General features: G+C 46.7%; 1 protein-coding gene across 3 annotated transcripts in view; it reads left to right on the forward strand.

The window, feature by feature from the left end:
- Positions 1-19,953, forward strand: part of LOC142559773 (zinc finger Y-chromosomal protein-like) — a 29,572-nt gene that overhangs the window by 1,283 nt on the left and 8,336 nt on the right. For all 3 annotated transcript variants that reach the window (XM_075671413.1, XM_075671412.1, XM_075671414.1), the window contains exons 2-3: positions 2,430-2,638; positions 6,251-6,423. In XM_075671413.1, the coding sequence (XP_075527528.1) occupies positions 2,430-2,638; positions 6,251-6,423 (382 nt within the window). The remainder of the gene's footprint in view (positions 1-2,429; positions 2,639-6,250; positions 6,424-19,953) is intronic.

Here is a 19,953-nt window from a genome sequence, read left to right on the forward strand (position 1 = left end):
TTATACGTCGCAACGCTCTGTTGGAAGCTGTTGGAATTGGCAGAGGGGAAAGTTAGCTTGTGCGTACGTGGTTGCTCTGTCGTCTGCTGCCATCTGGACAGCAAGAGCAGGCTTTTCTGTGAAACTCGTTTTCATCTCCCATGCAAGCCATAATGCAGCACTTGTTGGAACAAAAGATTGCCATTAACTTTTGTGTGAAACTCTGCAAGTTCGCAACAGAAACGTTTCCTATGATAAAGATGGCCTTTGGCAAGAATTGTATGTCAGAATGTCAAGTCTACCAGTGCCACAAGGCCTTTTTAGAAGGACATGAAGAGGCCAGCGATGAAGCTGGGTGGCCGTATCACCATGAAAATGTGATGTGTGTGAGGTTAGAGCTCTTTCGGAACTTAGACCATCATTTGAGTGTCCGTTTAGTGGCACAGATATTATACATTCCAAAAAAGTACCATTCACGAGATGTTGACGAATAACTTGCAGATGTGAAAAGTGTGCTCCAAGATTCTGCCCAAATTGTTAACAGACCAAAAAATCGCACTGAGTTGAAATGTGCCAAGAACTTTCGGACTTGTGTGAAAGTGACCCTCACTATTTAGACAATGTCATTACAGGTGACGAGGCTTGGTTGTCTGGGTACAACCCCGAAACAAAAAGGCAAATTTCCAAGTGGCACACCTCAGCATCCCCTCGCCCCAAGAAGGCCAGAATGAGCAAATCAAAGGTCAAGACCACGCTCATTGCGTTATTTGACATCAGGGGCTCGTCCACCATGAGTTACACCACATGGTACAACCGTCAATGCCAAATTCTATGTGGAAGTGCCCAAGGGACTCAAATGAAGGTTTCATCGTGGCCGACCTGACAGGGCGGGCAATTGGAAACTCCACCATGACAACGTGCCAGCCCACACCGTCTTCCTCAAGACCCACTTCCTGGTCTATTCAAAGGTGGCAATGGTTCCCCAGTTGCTCTAAAGTCCTGACATGGCTTCCCCAAACTTCTTTTTTGTTTCCCCGCTTGAAAACTCCCCTGAACAGACATCACTTCGAGGCAGTTGACAAAGTCAAAGAGGCTTGCACCAAGACTCTAAAGGACATTCTGGAGGGGTCCTACCGTGATGCCCTCAACGCCTGGAAATCTCGCTGGGGGCGATGTATCGACGCAGGAGGAGCCTATTTGGAACCTTTTAATGTGTTGTACCGATCTTATGAATAATTTCTGTTTTAATTGACTTAGTGACATTACCTTTCGGGCATACCGTGTATATTTAGCACTGCACTAACAGTCAGTGTTTGTTCCTGCAGTCTTGTCGGCTTTGCTCTTTGTTCCTGCTGTCTAAGCACCTACAAGCATGCAGTCATAAAGTAATAAAGCACCTAAACGAATGGGCGCCCACCATGGTGGCTTAGCGGCTATGGTGTTGTGCTGCTAAACACAAGATAGCGGGATCGAATCCTGGCTGCCACGGCCGCATTTCGATGGGGATGAAATGTAAGAATGCCCGTGTCCCATGCATTGGGGACACGTCGAAGACGTCTAAGTGGTCAAAATTTCTGGAGTCCCCTACTACGGCATGCCTCATAATCATATCGTGGTTTTGGCACGTGAGACCCTAGAATTAATTTAATTAAGGAATGGGCATCAAATGACCCATGCAGGCCAAATCAAAGTACCGATTTCCACTTAGTGATGGCTGAGGCACCTTAGAGCAGGAGACAAATTTTATTATGCTTTGTCACCAGGTTGCTCTGTATATAAATCTCATGCAAATAAATCTCATGCAGAGACTAGTGGATGGTACAACTAATTGCGTTCAAGTGCTCGGAGGTGCTTCCAGTTGCTCTGGAAGCAGATGAATGTTTGGCTTGGGCTCTCTGGCTTTAATTTTGAGAGCATTGCTGCAAACTGAGCCAAAGCAGGGTAGTGTACATAATAAATATCTGGAAGGTTAGCGATATATAGAGCTAGGGAAAAAACACAGTGAAGGAAACATTCAAAGCTGTATTTAATTTAGCCTATCATATAAAAATATTTAAGAGGCTTGATGACTTGTTATACAGATCACTGATTGGAAGAACGGACGTAGTACAAAAATGAAAATAATGAGCTTGGTGGAACATGCCACTGTCCCATTTCAAAGGCGGTGCTCATAAGCTCCAGCCTTTTCTATGTCACGTGCTGTCACTTGTCTGTAGAAATGACTCTTTGCTTCTGTAGTAGTTTGACAAAATATTTTGTTTTAGTGCCTTTTTCAATAAAGGGAAAATCGGACATCCACGGGTGGATGTCTGATTTTCCCGTTATTAATTACTTCTCTCCACCTTGCGGGTTTCTGCAGAACTACTATGTCAGTACCTTTTTTTGTATGTGTATACCACATTCTTTGACATGTGTAAAGTTGATGACACAGAACCATGTTGCTATGTCAGGTTTGTGGCACCTTCTACCAGACAGCGATTGCACTGGAGGTCCACATATGCACCTGGCACCGAGACCGGAAAGACCGGCATTGCTGCTCCCTGTGCCAGAAGGAGTACAGCAATCCAGACTGTCTGCGCCAGCACATGACGCACAAGCATGGCAGCAAGATGGGTGGCGAGCCGTCATTCTCTTGCCACATCTGTGACCGCCGCTTTAGGTAGGACCACCTGCACTTTTGAGATTAACTTTATGATGGGAATCGAAAAGTTTTGGTTTACATTAGCAGAACCACAGCTAGTGGGCATAATGGTTAAACCGAAAATTTGTGTGTTGTGTCAACAGACAAAGCTGTAAAATCTTGGAAATCTACAGTTAGGGGCTTGTAAGCAGGGAGATTTGATACCACATTGCCACTAATTATGGCAAACATTCTACACTGAAGTGTTTCACGTTTTTGTGCCTGAAATATGTGTGAATATATTTATCATTATTTGTGACATCTTTTGATATATTGCTTGCTTTTAAGAAAGTGTGTTGTGTAGTGCCACAGTTGCCTGATAGTCATGTAACCTTCACGGTACATTGCTTTGACACACACATTGCTAGCAGTATTGCAAACCTTGCAGTCACTGCATTTGGAATGGCTGCAGCTCTCAGTGGCTTTGGTAGCGTGCATTCATAATGGCTCTCGACTTCCCCACTCTCAATCATCTAATTGTATATGGTGAAAAGAAACTTGCAGGTAGAAATGTGTAAAACAAACTCAGTTAAAGTGTCAATGCTTTTTTTGTTTATGTGGGCCTTTTTCTTAATTTTGTGGGACAAGGACGATTTCTCTCCTTGAAATTTTTCACAGATAGCTCTACTGGTGCTTTGCTTTGCCTTGCAGTGTCAGTGTTTCTTTGCCTGGTGAATTAGATGGGTTTCTGTGCCACAAGGTGTTCCTGCAGGCAGTGCTGGAGGGGCAAGACAAAACAGTTAGGCTTAAGTTGTGTTCTTCACCTGTGACGAGGTTCGTTGGGCTCGTCAAGCAGCAGCCAGCGGCTGCAGTGATAGTTCAGCTAGATCAGCGAACTGGCTGTGCGACATGCGATGGCGATAGTGCCTTCTAGCGTGCCGATATTTTGCTGGCTCGGAAACACACGATAACGACTTTCCAGTGCCATTCTTCTTTCTTACACGCCTATTTAATAGTAATCTCGGTGGAACTCTTCCACTTTATTACCTTAATACCTCATCGCATTCTTTATTTGTGTTCTTTAATGCAACATGTTATTTAGGTTGGTAGATCAAGTTGGTCGACCACTGGGCATGGTCTTCCAGTTTGTGCAGTTCAGCCTATGCTTGAGCTCGTCTGCATGTAAGAAGCAAGTGACCAAAGAGAAGTTCGCATGTGGTGAGCAATACATTGAGCGATCGTGTGCTGGGCAAGCTGAAGATTGCATAGCTGATTCTTTATCAAAGTGCTCGTTGTAGTGGACTTTGCCACTGTCCTCATTTTGGTGAGATTATTTTTGCTGTCAGTGAAAAGGAAGAAGGAAAGACCTACTTATGCAACTGTGAAATGCAAATTAAAGGCATCTACTCAATGGTCTTGAAAATATATTAAAGTTCTCTTGGCACTGATTAAAAAAATATCAACTGAAGCTGTACTTTCCTGCCTCATTCTTTCTCACTTTGAAAATGTGATAACTGTTACACAATTTGCATTCTTTAGTAATAGGTTTATAAACAAGCGTCCTTTTTTTGTGAAACTAGCCAGAGTTGCCAGTCTTGAAATTTTGCAAATTTTTGAATGAATAATAATGATAATAATGACAACAACAACAACAATAATAATAATTAAACACATCCAAAAGCAAAACAAGAAAATGGGCCTGTCTAAGCCTACGAAGACTTATGCGACTAGGCCTGGCAGAGTCGGTACGGTGATGTGGTTACATATTTACATAACAGGCAAAAAGGTAGACATTTACATAACACATTTTTTTGACAACTTTCAGAAGAATAGTTGATAGTATTACCTGTTAACAGACAATGACATAGCAAAGACAAAAGCATACATAACAAAAGTAAAGAATCAGACCTGAAATTCAACATTTCATCATTAGTTTCTTCAACTGTTTTTTGGAAGTTGCCAAAAAGAATTCATCAGCCAAATCATTAAATATTTTTGGGATGTATACACTTCTCGCTTCTCCATACTTAGTACAGTAGACTCTCAGTTGAATGAACGTCGGTTTAATGAATATTTCAGAATAACAAACTTCTGGAAAATCCCCGGCAGTTTTCCTATGCATTCTATGCAAAAATCTTTCAGCTAAACGAATTTCTGAAAAGCGAATATTTCAGTTGAACGACCTTGATCAGCGGATCCGGGCTCATTTTTTAAATCAGCTCAACGAAGTTTTGTGCTCCGCAGCGCTGGCACAGCCGCCGCCTCCAGATCACCCCTCCAGCGGCGGCTAGGTCTGTGCAGAGTGACAGTGGGCGGGTTACCCGTGCTGAGCTTGTCAGACCTGGAAATGGATTCCAGCCCCGAGGAAGAAGACGAGGAGGATGCACTGGCAGGGGCAGATTCAAATCCTGTGATTCTAGGCGAGACTGTAGGCTATCTTGGAAAGTTGCGAGACTTCGTGTCTCAGCAACAGACTGTGCCAGAGGAAGTGCACAAATACATTGACTCTCCGGACAGCTTTGTTACCTCTTGCGCTTTAAGAGCACCAGTGCAAATGAAAACTAGATTTTTTTTTTTCGAAATGAGATATGCAGCAACGTAACTGCTACGCACTTCGCATATATTGATGTACATAACTAGATAAATTTCATTTCACACTTTCGACTCGATGTCTGCTGTGACCTATGCTGTTCCCTATTCTGGTGAATATTCAGTTTAGCAAACTTTCAGTTAAGTGAACTATTTTCTTGGGTCCCTTGAAGTTGACTCGAGTGAGAGTTCACTGTAGCAGAGTAGGGTACTTTAAATTGTTTTTTGTTTCTTAACAATTGAGCTGCAACGATGCCTGTTTGAATTCATTGCTCCAATTATGCTGCATAATAACCATTCTGGTAAATAAATAATCAAATGTGCAAAATCCTAATTAATGAAAAATATTATTGTAATGTAATGTAGTACCATAATCAGCATTTTTAAATATGTTTTTTAGTAATTTATCAATCAGATTTTTCCAGCGCTCTGCACAAAAGGCTAAGATCATTATGCTGTACCTCAGCACACTGTACGCTAGCGCATGAACTATCATTTTCTTGACTGGTAGAGTTAATAAACCCGTTATGTTGAAAAGTGTTGAAAAACATTAGTAATAATAATAATGCTAATCACAACGGCAACAAAAGTTGGCCACTTTTTTTTGTACAGCAACCTGTGACATCAGAGAGCTGCATTGAGAAATGTAAAGATGTTTCAGTGCCTATGATTCACTTGGTCATTTTGCCGGCATACTAGGGAAGCGCAGTCAAGGATGACAGAAAACTGGGTGGGCCAATGAAATTAGGAAATTCGCAGGCACAAGCTGGAATCAGTTGGCACAGGACAGGGGTAATTGGAGATCGCAGGGAGAGGCCTTCGTCCTGCAGTGGACATAAAATAGGCTGACGATGATGATGATGATACCACACCATTGGCAGCAGTATTTGCTAGTTTAGGGTTGTAACCGAGCAATCTAGGTTGGCCTGATATTTTTTTCTTAATGTACCTCTGAGTTTAATAAAATGTTTAATTTTAGCTGTTCATCATTCCAAGTGTCTAGTCCCTGGGCAGTACTACACCTGACCGCATTGTGCCTTTGCTTGCATATGTTCTGTGCAGGTGGAAGTCAAGCCTGAAGATGCATGCTAAGCTTCACGAAGCAATGGACAGCAATGCCAATGTCAAAGTGTTCAAGTGCAGAATGTGCGGACAGATATGTCCCAGCCAGTGCTCTCTCAAGGCTCACATGATCAAACACAGTGATCGTAGGCAGTTCCCCTGTGAAATTTGCGGTACGTGCACCTTTGCTGATCAAAACAAGAACCACACATACAATGAGTTGGGAACTGCCATTAAAGGCCAACTGTAATAAAATTTCACTTTGACTAAATTGGCTGTAAATGGGTAGGGTATATTATTGAAGCACTATTGATGGGGGGGGGGGGGGGTATGGCTTCATGGCTGGCAATTGTCTCATTTTTTTCATTAGCAGCCTTTAAAAAATAGCATCTAAGCAGATGACAATTGTACCTGGTCGTGAGTGGATATGACGTGAATTGCAGACCTCTGAGATTTCCAGTGTGCCATGGCTATTGAGTATCTAATCTTGGAGGGCATGCTGAAGAGGTGAGCTGGTTCTCAACGTTCCAGGTTTTGCATCATTTGTGGCAAGCGGTATTGGCAGCATTTTTTCTAATTTTAGAGTCAAGCAGTTTATATTTGTAATATTTTCGTTGCACATCCACACATATTCCCAAATGTAAAATACCGCACGGAGGCTGCTCTATATATATAAGCTATCTGGACCTGAACCTATAGACGTTTTACGTGACCTAGTTGACCTTTAAACTGCAAGCAGCTTGTGCACCTGACTGAGCAGGCTCACGGAGTGTCACATGCTGCTTATTCCATTAACCCTTTCAACCGCCAATGAATTATGTTGATTGACTGCGTTTCACTGCATATTCAAAATCATAGATTAAGAATTCTTGATTGTTTAGTCAGTTTTGTCAAGTTTACAGAATATGGGAGTCCATGTGAAAACTCCCTACAAAACATTATATATGAGAACATCAACTATTTCATGTCTAGCAGGTTTGAAAAGCACCTATCCGGGCACTTGAAAAGTATACCTGGTGCAGCACACTGAAGAACCATGAAAGGAGTGAACCCACTAAACACTACAACATGCTCGCGCCGAGCAAGTACACACAACCGTCTACCTTCCAACTCGTTTTACTAAAACATTTCGAGCCTGTTATTCAAACTTGCAATACGATTACAATCAGAATATTTTAAGGATGCAGGTGACACATTTTAAATACTGTTACATTCATCAATGCTTTCGCTGTTGACGCACTTTCTTGGCTTACACAGATACGTACACAGCATCTCAAAGGGTTAAATATAGCATATCTGGTGCATTCAGATTTCTTTCAGGCTAGTTGATTTCATTTTCGGAAGAAAAAGTTACTGCAGAAAAGCTCAGAGATGAAGAAAAAAGCACATGGAATGACAAGGCAGAGACCTCTGTTGTTGTTAAATCATCATTCATGTCCCAGAGCAGCACTGGCTACAGGAGATGCTGTAGTGGAGGGTGCCAATACAATTTTGACAACCTGGGGTTCGTTCAAGGAGTACCAATATGAATATTTTGTTTCTGACTTTTTTTTTTCTTTTGCTCCATCCACTCCATAATTATGTCACAAAGCGTCGCTTCCTCAAGAGTGCCATAAAGCATTTTTACAGCACCTTTTATACAATCTGTTCAAAGCATGTGTCAAGTGCAGTGTGGCTTAGACATGAAAAAGGAGACGCATCATATTACTGAAAGCGGAGGTGGTAGTCATATGGTATCACAAACAACTTAAGAGCTCACCAGTCAGCCTGGTGCAGTGGTTGGAGGCCATAGAATGACCACGTTGCTGAGAGCTGCCAGGTTGGCCCTTGCACTTGTGTGCAACTTTTGGAAATGCAGAGGGACACACTTTCCCTTCTTGTCTCATCGAAGGCTGAATGGACACAGCCTTTGGCAGCATGGCCATCTGTAATGCCTGGTACCACGAGGTCGCTTCCACAGGTCCTGATGATGTGATGAGAGAGTAAAACATCTTTATTAATAATATTTGAATGGCAAGAGCAGTGTGGGAGGAACCCTCAGTCCAGGATCCCTAAGATGATTCTGGCGATGTTTCAAGCCCGTTGTATCACAGCTCGGAGGACCTCGGGAGGTCCATCGCGGAGGGCATCGTCCCACAGCTCTTTGTTGCGTAGGGGGTAAAGGAGAGTTGCCAAGGGAGGAAAAAGGTTTGCAGTGCACTCAATCATGACGTGGAAGATTGCGGGCAAGCTGCCACAGCCAGGGCAACGGTCTGCATAACAATGTGGGTAGAATTTATTGAGAGAGACAAGATTTGGAAAAGTTGCGGTTTGTAACTGGCGTAATGCCACTGCTTCCTCCCGCGAGAAGGACGGCGGTGGTGCGGCGTGGGTGCGACGAATGCGTGTATAATGACGGAGTATGTCTTTGTAACGGAGCAAGGGATCCCTCCACTCTGAACTAGTCGCCTCACCACTCCGAGTCGCCCGGAGGGAAGTTTCTCGGGCAACCGCATGTGCGCGTTCATTACCCGGCAGCGAGGTATGACCAGGGGTCCAGAGTAAGTGGATGCGGGGAGGTGTGGTTGGTGTATTTTGTGGGATCTGTTTGAGAATTTGGTGCGCCGCTCTCGGGATGCCATGTCCTGATAGTGATATGAAGTGCTGTGCCACACGTGTCAGACATGATTTGTTATTTTTATGTTACGTCATAGGCTAGCAGCCTATATATATAGTTCGCTGTCACTGAAATAAAACAGCACGGTACGTGCTCTTGGATCGTCTCCGTCACTCTGCCACCCACTACAACAGTGGCGACGAGGGTGACCACCCCGCGGAGCCCCCGCCACGAGCAGTGGCGTCTCGGTAGCGCTGGGAGTCCTGCTGGGTACTGAAAGTAATCGAGTCTACGGAGCATCGGTGGTCATGGCCCTGGCTACGAACCTCGGTACCCCAAGTTTCAATGAAAATCAAGATACGTGGGATATTTACTTGACTCGACTGGAGGCATCTTTTGAAGCAAATGGTATTAAGACAGATGATAAGAAAAGGGCGCTCTTGGTTTTGACACTGTCAACGAAGACTGTAGGCGTTCTTGCTGGACACTGCGCCCCCCAGAATGTAAATGGCCTGAGTTACAAGGACGCACTTACCATCCTAAATAACCACTATGCGCCGAAGACTAATGAGGTTGCCGCAAGTTATAAGTTCTTTACAAGGGATCAGGCTACAAACGAATCTGTCCGGGACTATGTTGTTGAGCTACGCAAGCTTGACGATAATTGTCACTTCAGCACCAGTTTGGACTGTATGTTACGGGACCGCATTGTTTGTGGCATCCGAAATCGGGCGGTGCAGAAGACACTGCTTGAAAAAACTGAGCTCACACTTGCCCAAGCTGAAACGATTGCCATAGCGGCAGAGACAGCCGCACTGGAAGTAAGCGCCATGACTAGACCTGATAATGAGGCAGCGGTGTGCACTGCAGCGAGTAAATCGCGCCGATATCAGACCTTCACCAAAGATAAGCAAAGCCACACTGAGTGCGCACGCTGCGGAAACTACGATCACGAAACAAGCGACTGTCCGCGCAAAAAGGAGCAGTGTTATCGCTGTCGGAAGACTGGTCATTTCGCAAGAAAATGCTGCTCTCAATCGGGGCTCCAGGCTGGTCGTAGGCGCGATGGCGTCGCTAACGCAGTTCATTATGACAGCGCTGTATCCGAAATGGAGGAACGCGTTATTTCATCAGTCTTCACATTGCAGGAATCATGGGAAAAGAAATCTTTGCTCCAGGCGTTCCGCAGAGTTATCCGCTGGGGTGGCGTGCCCTTGAACGTGATTATTGACACGGGATCACCGTTTTATATCATTCCGCAGGAGGTGTATCTAAAGCACCGTCTGAGTTGGCCACGCTTATCGAAATGCAAACACACGCTCAACTGTTACTTGGGCAAGCTACCCATTGTCGGTGAACTGCACCTTGAAGCCCATTTTGCCGGGAAGACTGTACCTGCCACTCTGATAGTTACGGGCTGCTCGGGTCCCAGCCTTTGCAGATGGGACTTAATCCAAGCGTTCTTGCTTTTGCCGTCTGGGTTTCTCGCTACGGTTCAATTGACGTCAGCAGATTGCGACAGCCTCAGGACCGAGTTTTCTGCCCTTATTGAGCCAGGACTTGGAAACATTCAAAGGCCACCTGTGAAATTCCACATTCAAGAAGGTGCCCAACCGAAGTTCCACAAGGCACGGTCAATTCCTTATGCTCTTCGTGAAAAAGTGGAAACTGAGCTGGACCGTTTAGTAGAGCAAGGCATATTATCGCCCATAGCACATTCTGAGTGAGCAGCGCCAATCGTACCAGTACTGAAGAAAGACGGGTCCCTTCGCATCTGCGGCGATTTCAAAACCACAATCAATGCTGCGTGCATAACTGAGCAGTACCCTTTACCAAACATTGAAGACATTTTCGCGTCGCTACGTGGGGGATCATTTTTCACAACACTGGACCTTAAGGATACATATAACTAACTCCCTTTGGATGAGGAGGCGAGGAAGTTGGCCGTGATAAACACCCACAAGGTGTTGTTCTGCTATAACCGTCTTCCATTTAGAGTTGCCTCGGCTCCCGCGATTTTTCAGCGGAGCATGGAAACGGTCCTGGCCGGTCTTCCAGCCGTGCAGGTAAAAAATTGGACGATGTATTGATAGCGGAACGTCAAGACGATAATGGCTCAGTGCTTCGGGACGTTTTGCGCAGGCTTCAGGAAAATGGTACCAAGCTGAAGGCCGAAAAATGCCATTTTCGCAAAGACTCAATCGTCTACCTGGGCCATCGCATTGACAAAGACGGCTTGCATCCGCTTGGGAAGAACCTAGCAGCAATACGCGACCCTCCACGGCCTACGAATGTGAGCGAACTGCGCTCGTTTTTGGGTCTGTTGACTTATTATCACCGGTTCTTGCCACACATGTCAACGATACTGGCCCCGTTGTATCTTCTGCTAGAAAAAGAGCATAAATGGCACTGGGGAAAGGTGCAGGAAAATTCATATCTCAAGGCTAAACAAACACTTCTGAGTTAGCCTGTTCTGACGTATTTCGATCCCAACCAACCAGTGCGATTGGAATGCGATGCGTCACCTTCGGGTTTAGGTGCCGTAATCTCGCACCGAATTAGAAAATTGGATAAGCCCATTGCCTTCCGTTCACGCACGTTAACACACGCCGAAAAGAATTGTTCTCAGCTCGAGAAGGAAGCGCTCGCACTGGTATTCGGAGTAACAACGTTTCGAGACTACCTGCTGGGCCGCGAGTTTGTATTGGTCACGGACCACCAACCACTGGTGGGACTTCTACGAGAAGATCGACCTGTGCCCCCAATGGCGTCGGCACGTGTTCAGAGATGGGCTCTGTTTCTAAGCCAATATAGCTACCGCATAGAGTACAAGGCCGGCAAGGAAAACGCCAACGCGGACGCACTTAGCCGATTGCCCGTGCCGATAACAGACGTGTGTCGATCGGGCACCTTACCAGAATACATGTTGTCTTCAGAGACCCTTGACAGCTAGTTCGTGCCAGCGGATGCCATACGGGTGCTGACCAACGGAGATGAAAACCTTAACGTTGTGCAGCACTTTGTACTGAATGGATGGCCTAAACACTTGTCACCGTGTCACAATCACCTTCAACCTTATTTTTGCAGAAGACTGGAGCTGTCAAGCGTAGAAGGCCTGCTCTACTGGGGTCATCGCATCGTCGTACACCGCAAAGCGCGAGTCGCCATGCTCGCTGAGCTACATCGGTCACACCAGGGTGCATCTGCGATGAAAAGACTGGCTCGGACGCTGTTCTAGTGGCCTGGGTTGGATGGTGAGATCGAAAGCCTTGCACGTTCGTGCATCTCATGTGTACAAGCTCAGCCAATGCCTCATCGACAGGTTCCTATCTGTTGGCCAGAAATGGGAACCAAATGGTCAAGGCTTCACATTGATTATGCCGGACCGATAGAGGGACGCATGCTGTTGATAGTCGTCGACTCGCATACTAAATGGATTGAGGCACTTCCCGTCAAGTCGGCGACCACAGAAGTCACAATCACGCGGCTTTGAGAATTGTTTGCGCGTTTTGGCTTGCCGCAAACAATTGTATCAGATAACGGGCCTCAGTTTGCAAGTCAGCAGTTTTCCCAGTTCATGACTGTCAACAACATAACTCATCTACGTAGTGCGCCATACCACCCACAATCTGATGGTCTGGCAGAGCGCGTGGTCCGCACAATAAAGGATGGCCTTCTTAATCACTCGATGGTGAACGATCTCGAAACAAAACTAGCGCAAGTGCTCCTAGGCTATCGACGTACCTCACTACCGTGCGGCAAGTCTCCTTCAGAGATACCAAATTCGTTCGCGCTTGGATACTTGCGTCCCTTCTCTACCTCAAAGTTACTCGCAGCCTTCCAGATTCCAGTCCGGCGACCAGGGGTGAATGCGCAACTTTGGCCAAGGGAAGCGTTGGCGTCCAGGCACCGTCAAGAGCATAGAGGGTTCACGCCTTGTAACGGTCGACACTCCAGATGGCCTAGCCAGACGTCACTTCGACCAAATTTTTCGTTGCGTGCCTGTGTCACCCGTGATCCCAAAAGCGGAGGCTCCCGACTCGCTTCAACCCAGCCCGGACAACAAGAATCGGCCCACGTCAACGCCAGAAGGCCGGTGCAGCCTGGCCACTCCAGAACCAACTGGTGCTGCGCCTGTTCCTTCGACAGCACCTCCAACGTCCCTCCCAGCCGAACAGGCTTTCTGTCCCCCAAGTCTGCCAGTCTTATGGAGGTCTACCCGACAACGAAGACCCGTGCAAGGACTGCAGTTTTAAAAGAAAGGGAGAAGTGATATGAAGTGCTGTGCCACACGTGTCAAACCTGATTTGTTCTTTTTATGTTACGTAATAGGCAAGCAATCTATATATATAGTTCGCTGTCACTGAAATAAAACAGCGCAGTACGTGCTCTTGGATCGTCTCCGTCACTCTGCCACCCGCTACAACAGATAGGAACGCCCAGCATGCCTGTTGCGAGTCCGTCAATATATACACTTCCTCAGGAACACGGATGGCGTATCGAATTGCAAGAGCAACACCGAGAATTTCTCCGTAAGCGGCATTTGCTCCGCGCATTGCAGCAGAGTCTCTCATGGATTCGGTGCCATCCAAAACTACCGAGGTATAGCCCTCTTGAGTGCATGATGTGTCCGTGTATAAAGTATGTGTTTCCTGGACGTTTGCAAGCATGCGGCCAATGTATCGTACACGGGCTTTGCGCCGCCCTTTGTCATGCTCGGGGTGCATACCTTAGTGCTTGGCGTATCGCTGACGACAAGATCGTTGGACGGGATTCACACTCAAGGGGTGGGACAGAGTATCCTAGCCATGTGAGAAGATGGTGGCCAGTAGGAGTGAGTAGGAGGCGCTGGCGATGGCTGACCTAATGTGCCTCTAGCAGCTCGCCTAGTGTGTTATGTGTCCCTAAGTTAAGGAGACGGTGTGTGGAAGTATAGTTCGGGAGGCCATGGGCCAGCTTCGTCGCTTTGCGAATTATTGCGTCTATGCGAAGCTGTTGTGCTTGGGTGAACCGCTGAAATGGGAGATGGTATGTAAGGCGGCTGATTACGTATGCCTCCACCAAGCGCAGCAGGTCTTCTTCTCGAAGGCCCGAGCACCTGTTAGAGACCCTCCGGATCATGGCCAGAATTTGCTCAATCTGTCTGGATAGAAGGGAAACAGTGTAGTTTGACCTGCCATCTGCTTGGACGTGTAGGCCGAGGATACGAGCACGATTAACCTGTGGTATCGGTGTGCCATTCACGTGTACAGTGATAGGGGGAGTAGAGGAACGGCTCCGGGGGCGAATGATTATGAGCTCCGACTTTTCCGGAGCACATCCTAAGCCGCATTTTCTCGCGTACTCGGAAACTGTATCGCCTGCTTGCTGCAGTGGGTCCTGGATAGCTCCGTCGGAACCCCGTGTGGACCAGAGAGTAATGTCGTCCACATAAATAGCGTGGGCGACATCAGGGATCTGGTCGAGTAGCCGGGGGAGCCCTGCAGGCGCGATATTGAATAGAGTAGAGGAAAAAACTGAGCCCTAGGGTGTCCCATGTCCTACAAGGCGAATCGTACCGGATCAATGCGGTCCCATTCCTACGGTGGCTGTGCGATCTCGAAGAAATGCGCGGATATAGTTGTACATATGAATTCCACAGTGTGAATGTGCAACATTGCGAAGGATGAGGTCATGTTCAACATTATCGAATGCCCCTTTTAGGTCTAAGGTGACGAGTGCTCTCATTTGGGTGGACGATGGAGGTCCTATGACTTCCTCCCGCAATTGTAAAAGCACATCTTTGGCAGACAGATGAGCCCGATATCTGAATTGAGAGTTAGAAAAGAATGATTTTTCTTCGAGGAAGGGCTGCAGACGCCGCAAGAGTACATGCTCCATGAGCTTACCAATGCAGGATGTTAGGGAGATGGGTCGTAAGTCTTCAACCTTAACAGGCTTGCCCAGTTTGGGGATCAGTGTGATGTCGGCGTGTCTCCATGCTTGGGGAAGCATGCCCTTGCGCCAGCAATCATTGAAGATATGGGTGAGGTGGTTAATATCCGCGTCACTGAGGTTATGAAGGGTGGCGAATCGGATGTGGTCGGCTCCCGGTGCCATGTTGCGGCATAGGTCTTGTAGGACCACCCGCACCTCGTCAGATGTGATGTCTGCATCGAACAATTCGTGCGCCTCGCCTACATAAGGATAGTCGGGGTACTGCGGCGGCGGGCCTGTGGGTATGAAATGCTTCTCTAGCTCTCTGAGGAGTGTCGAGACATCGTCCCTGTACTCGTGCTTTAGGATGTGCAGCTGTTGAAATGTTTTTCCCTTTGTTGTGGTGGGATCTGTGAGTGAGCAAAGAATCGACCACGTTTTTGCTGTGCTCAATGTGCCTGAGAGGCGATCGCAAAATCCTCGCCAGTTATTCCTCGTAAGGATCTCTGCATACTCCCGAGATTCCCATGTAATTTGATCTATACGTTTCCTAAGTTTGCCGTTGAGGCGGTGTCGTTTCTATCGTCGTGTCAACCCTCTGCGGGCGTTCCAAAGATGAAGTAAATGCAGGTCCATGTCTGGTGTCTCGGTTGTGGTGCGCAGTGCGCTCGTGGTGGCCTCTAGATCTTGTGTGAGAGAGTCAAGCCAACGTTCATACCCTTGGCGCTCAAGTGGGTCCTGGCGACGTTCCCTGAATTTCGCCCAATCCGTTATACGAACATTTCACTCGGGCCTGCGCACACCCTGTAATGACAAGGTGGTCGCTACAATGTGCTCCTCTACCAAGGTGCTCCTCTAAAGGCCCATGCGCAACGACTGGGCCAGTATTGCTCACGAAGGTAAGGTCAGGGCAGGTGTCACGAGATACGCTGTTTCCCATCCGAGTGGGGTGCTCTGGGTCGGTAAGCAGTGTGTATCTCATGTTACAGATGGCATTCCATAAGCGGGTCCCTTTAGCCTGTGATTTAACGTAACCTCATGCAGTATGCGGAGCGTTAAAGTCGCCGGCCACCACACAAACCCGTCCAAACCTACCAAATTCTGTTAGTAGGTGCTGAAAACAGTGCATTCACGAACGGAGGGAACTGTATGCATTGAGTATAAACAGACTCTCGCTGCGTTTACCTTGCGTAATTATTTCCAATATTTGGTGAGGAATGTCAACGTTAGTGGTATGCATGCGACATGTAACATGTTTCGAAACTAAGGCTCCCACAAGAGGAGAGACACCTGAGAGCGCGCTGTAGCTGGATAAAGAAGGGGTGCAATTGACTTCCTGTAAGAGGATGACATCGGGAGGGTTCGTGGATGTGGCGATATACTGCTGTAGGGAACCTCGTTTTCAGCGGAATCCCCTACAATTCCACTGCCACACCACTAGTTGCTCCGCGTTATGCGGCGCCATCATCATCGCAAGAGGAAGCAGGCGGTCGTGCATAGGGATGCGGACGCCGGGTGCCCTCATTTGAAGGTTGCGGCCGAGAGCCTTGGTCGGAAAGCGCGCTTTCGTTGTTACCGCTAAGCTTAGGAACTTGCATGCGTACGAAAGTGCACTCTATACATGATTTCACTTGCTCCGTAATCCCTCCGTAATAGACGGTGTACCGGGCAAAAGGCCAGGAACAATTCCCTTGCATGAGTTGTCTGGGGCCGCAAAGTATGTTGTGATGGGATAGACCTGCTGACCAAGGTTCAGCTCCCTCACCTTGTACAATGCGTCGGCGACGTGTGACTAGGGTGTGCTGATGATTGCCAAGTTCTGCTGAGGTCGCAGTCGGAATATGATGTCCTGACGATCCTCGGTGGTCAAGCCGGCTGCACTCCATAAAGCACTGGCGAGTTCTGGGCGCGTCCACTTATCGAGACAAAGTCCTCCGTGAGGCCGCAGAATTATCCTTTCATCGTGCAAAGGAAGTTGAGCGAGGTTCTGATTCCGAATGCGCTTGCGTACGGTAGGCTGGGAGGTGTCCGGAATGCCAAAGATGTTCTCAGAGGGTTGCATCTTAGCGCGCGTTTGACGGATGCGTCGCTTATGTATGACTGTCTTCCAACAGCCACCTGTGTCATCGTCAGTTTTGTCATCGTAAATGTTCGGGGCAGCATCTTCCTCCATCCTTTCCCCGGTCGGAGTGTCCACCTCTCGCTTTTGGGAGGAAAAATTGGCGACGATGGCATCGGCGGCCACTCCCACGGTATCCACCTCGGGCATCTTCGTTGTTGTTGAGGAACGCGCGGCGGCGTTCTCCGTCGCCAATTGCGTCTTCTGCTCGTTGGAAAATGACGTTGCAGTAGATAAATGCTCCATCGAAACAGAGCGGTGAATTGGCCGAAGGCCCTTTGCACGCCCGTTTAGAACATGGGCCTCGGAAGAGCTGGTCGCTTGGCGCTCTTGGTTCATGGTGTAGAAAACATGCCAAGGCAGCTATGGCCCCAGCAGGCGCAGCCGTGTTGGAACTGGTTCAGAGCCGTAGAGGCGCGGGGAGCGGCAACAAAGTCCCGGGAAGAAAAGGCGGTCGGTGGGAAACGGCGAGAAAGCCTGATGTGATGAGTCTCCTTTTTCTTGCCAGACACCGGGCTGCTCCTGGCATGCAATTTTAACTGGTGGCATTAAAAGGCAACATTATTATTTGTTGCGATGTCAGGGAATTGAGGCTCTACAGTGCAATTACTGGATCGATGGCTATCCAAGAAAGCAATAAAAAATGAAACACATTTTCTGTCAGTACTCTTCTAATGTGGACCCAAAGCTTGGTACAGGGGTGTTTTTGTATTCTGTCCCCATTCAAGTCAGCCAGCTGTCGAAACTGTGACCTTATACTATGTAGCAAAAGACCATCAATATTATTAATGGAAATACCATCAAATGCACAGGTAAGCAACCATATTGCAGGTGCCATTTATTACATACAAGGCACGCCTAGAGAATGCAAGATTCATTAAAACTTCTTTCTGGGTGAGTAGGTGCATACTTGATTTGAAAATTATAACAGCACTAACACATGCATCCACAAAGGAACAAGGACGAGACACAAGCGCTGTACTGTCGACTAAATTTTATTGACGGAAGACGGATACCTTGTATAAGGCGAAAGGCAGATGTGAAGTGGAAGGGAGCAATACAACCGGGAAAAAATGACATTGCACATTGATGAACGTACGTGCCGGCAATCAACGGAAACGGACACAGAAAATACAAAAACTAGAAAAAGGCAAGGGATACTAACAGTCAATCAAATCAGTAAGCGGTCGCTTCTAAAAATTGAAGCTCTGCAGCAAATAGTGATACAGAGGGTGTGCTTACATGCTTGTGTCTCATTCTTGTTCCTTTGTGGATGCATGTGTTAGTGCTGTTCTAATTTTCGAATCAAGAGTGCAGGATATGCAGCAAAATCGGCAAAACCGCATGATTGCAGCTGAAAGCATGCCATAATTCCACAAGGTATTCTTGCAGGGCAATGATGTTTGAAGGATGATCTCATGTTCGGCCGAAGTGCCAATATATCTTGCTGGTTCTGCTACATGTTTTGCATTCTCTATGCTTATTTTGTGTGTAATAAGTACTGCAGGTGATATGTTTGCTTATAGTACTGCGTTTGCTGATATTTCCCTTAATAAAGTTGAAAGTCTGGCACTTTGTCCTGTCATTTACTGTGCAATTTGTAAGTAATCTGACTTTTGATAATTTTCTGTTTGTGTACTTAACTCTTTCCCTACCATAGGGAAAATAGGTGTTCTTGTAGGTTATGCCACATTGTTTTTTGTGAAGAAAATACCGTATTTACTCGCATAATGATCGCACTTTCTTGTCAGGAAAGTTGACGCGAAATCAGAGGTGCGATCATTATGCGAGTTAAATTTCCCGCGAAAATAAAAAAAAAAATTTCGGCCCGCGTTTGCCGCGGGACCCCAAAACAAGAATGGTGGCCTGTGGAGCAAGCCAAACGCACCGAATGTGATTTTTTTCTTCTTCTCATGAGCACATTACGTGCATTGAAACAATTTCTTCCGTATCAGTAATGAATACTATCGTTAATATCGGCAAGTTTGATGCAATAACATAGCCATACTTTGAGGGGACAGAAACAAATGGGCGCACTTAGCTGCCAGTGACATAGAAACACAGGGCCGGCATGCTGCGGAAACTGTGGCATCTGTCTTCACTACTATCCTAATGCGGCACGTTTCCGCTAAGGCTGGGTGAATATCTTAGCTGTGTTACAAGCGTCGGCGTATTAATAGAGTACACTTTTAACGTATCAGTGTAAACGTGGCTACTATCGTTGCCTCTCACGATTTGTTGCGTGCCCACGAGGGCAGATGAGAAGAATTGAAAGGCGCCTTTTTTGTTGTTGTTGACGACAACCATTATAAAGCCTACACGTAATAAAGGCAAGCTTGGTTGCAGCTTTTTTTTAGTCATGGAAGTGCGGAAAGTGATTAAAGTAATGAAATGAGGCATCTACTTAAGAATGTTTGGTGCATGCAGACCGCTTGGTTTGTCTTGAAGAGTCGTTCGCGTAGCATTCGACAGATGGTAAGCGCGATCAATATTAGCTAGACTTGGCACACGACATATCGCTGCGCCAAGTTCGGGGTGCAATCATTACACAGGAAATAAAAAAAATCGATTTTTGATGACATAATTCAGGGGTGCGATTATTACGCGAGTGCGATCATTATGCGAGTAAATACGGTACTGCACTCAGTATTTTATGTAATAAACAAAACGCAGAATGAATGCACTTTTCAGGCTGCTCCTGGAGGCGGCCGTTTTTGCTTTCCAGTTTGACGATCGCAACTCTTCGGAGTGCATTCAGAAATCACTGCCTGGGGGAAAAAGCGAACTGCTTAGAAAACAATAATATAGTGCTCCTCCTCTGGTCTGATAGAGCAGTGTGTCCATGAGCAGCGTGCGAGGTCTCGAAAGTGGCATTTCAAATCATTGTTAGCAGGCTAACGATGTCCAATGGGCACGGTACAGAAAGAGTTACGGTATTCCTATAGCAGAAAACTGGTTTTGCCATTCTTACAGTGATTCATTTTGAACACAGTTCCTTATGCCTTAGGCAGACATTAAGTATGGTGCTCCCTAAGCACACTAATGTTTTACATGATTCACAGATACAGAACT

Source organism: Dermacentor variabilis, chromosome 10, assembly GCF_050947875.1.
Source record: "Dermacentor variabilis isolate Ectoservices chromosome 10, ASM5094787v1, whole genome shotgun sequence".
Classification (NCBI taxonomy): Eukaryota; Metazoa; Arthropoda; class Arachnida; order Ixodida; family Ixodidae; genus Dermacentor; species Dermacentor variabilis.